The sequence below is a fragment of the Acyrthosiphon pisum genome, unplaced genomic scaffold (genome assembly GCF_005508785.2).
Source record: "Acyrthosiphon pisum isolate AL4f unplaced genomic scaffold, pea_aphid_22Mar2018_4r6ur Scaffold_12669;HRSCAF=13302, whole genome shotgun sequence".
Classification (NCBI taxonomy): domain Eukaryota; kingdom Metazoa; phylum Arthropoda; class Insecta; order Hemiptera; family Aphididae; genus Acyrthosiphon; species Acyrthosiphon pisum.
The window spans coordinates 1,438-2,902 of NW_021761185.1; the positions used below are offsets into that span (position 1 = coordinate 1,438).

The 1,465-nt window shown below is 26.8% G+C and overlaps 1 protein-coding gene across 1 annotated transcript; it reads right to left on the reverse strand.

Annotated features, from left to right (window-relative positions):
* Positions 1-218: 218 nt before the first annotated feature.
* LOC115034567 (scoloptoxin SSD20-like) lies at positions 219-1,265 on the reverse strand. Its single transcript, XM_029491866.1, has 2 exons — positions 1,130-1,265; positions 219-1,039 (listed from the first exon to the last, which is right to left on the reverse strand). Exons 1-2 carry the CDS (start codon positions 1,214-1,216, stop codon positions 887-889), a joined length of 240 nt encoding a protein of 79 aa, XP_029347726.1. The 5' UTR covers positions 1,217-1,265; the 3' UTR covers positions 219-886.
* Between the last annotated feature and the right edge of the window lie 200 nt (positions 1,266-1,465).

Below are 1,465 nucleotides of genomic sequence, written 5' to 3' on the forward strand. Positions count from 1 at the left end.
TTTCTTCAACAGTACCTTTTCTGATAGGAAAGTGAATCTAGTTGGTACTTTGGGGGGTCAAAAGTAAAATTTTTCTAATAGTTTTCAAAAGCGCCGTGAAAAACAAAAGAAAAATCAAGGAAAAACGGGAATTTTTACGCAAAATCTGTTTTCGAGAAAATTGATTTTGGTTTTTGGTGTAACTTTAAAACGAATGACTGTAGATACATGAAATTTTCACTGGTTGTTTATATTTATTATATATATTAACTTATACTCCAATAATATTATGTTTTTTATAAAAATACAATAGTTTAAAATAAATATCATGTTAGAAAAAACTACAGTGAATAAACGTATTGGTTTAACACACAATTTTTTATAAAGTACAAATAATTAACATTATTAACTCGATTGTATACAAGGGTTTTGATCACAATAGAGAACAACTTAAATTAATCATTAAATTATCTTTATAGTTATATTACGTCTTATTATACCAACGGTAAACTTATACTAAACAACATTTGGTCTTACCAAGAACCTAATATAATAGTAATTCATTACTAACATTATAACAAAACAATAAGTAGTTATGTTTAAAATTATTTGAATTATTAGACTGCATATTATAGACCTCATATTATTCTCATTACAATAATATTACCCTACAACAACATTTTTTTCTTACCTATATATTTTACATTTTATATGAAATTTAGAATTTGCAATGTCATAACACACCTAATTAGTAACATTACACATCAATACATATTATTTACCGTACATCATTAGTGGTGTAGGGTGTAGCATCAGTGGTCGTAGTTATAATCGCTTTAGGAACTTACAAGGTACGTTTAACAACAACAATTTATTAAACATAATCTATTATTAACATAATATCCTGTTAGTATCCGGATGAATTTCCTGGTCGTCTGAAATCTGGCATGGTTTCGATCATTCCTGAGGGGGATTTGGCAATTGCTGTCGCTGCTGAACCTATGGTATTCTTTAACCTAGACACCGGATGACCAATATCTTTAAGTTTTTGTACAACAGACTAAAAATCAAAACACGGATGGTTAAATAGTGAAAAAAAAATTATTTGTTAAATATTATCTTTTATTTTATTTCTATAGACTATAATAACCTTTATCGTTCCGTATTCATATTGAACTTCCATTGGAACAAGTTGGTGGTAAATCCTAGGTTTGTCTATAACTTCTTTCAATGTCATATTGTACCATAGTTTAAGGGCTGATACCTGAAAAAATAAAAACGTATTTAAAGGTTAATGTATCTGCATACAAGTTTAAAATAATGTAAAAATATGGTTTATTTATAGGTAGCTAATTCGACTACTTATCTAAATTATTTTATAATCAACTAGATTGTACAATTTTTTTAAATTCTAAATCACTCATTACAATTTCAGTTGTACAACGCTTTCATACGATAAAAAATCCATTTTTAATTTTTTGTAAAC

What these genes read in the sequence shown, in the direction of transcription:
- LOC115034567 (XM_029491866.1), bottom strand. Translation starts at nt 1,216, where the DNA reads ATGACATTGAAAGAAGTTATAGACAAACCTAGGATTTACCACCAACTT. An exon ending in ATGAATACGGAACGATAAAG is followed by an intron (nt 1,040 to 1,129) that starts GTTATTATAGTC and finishes TTTGATTTTTAG; the next exon opens with TCTGTTGTACAAAAACTTAA.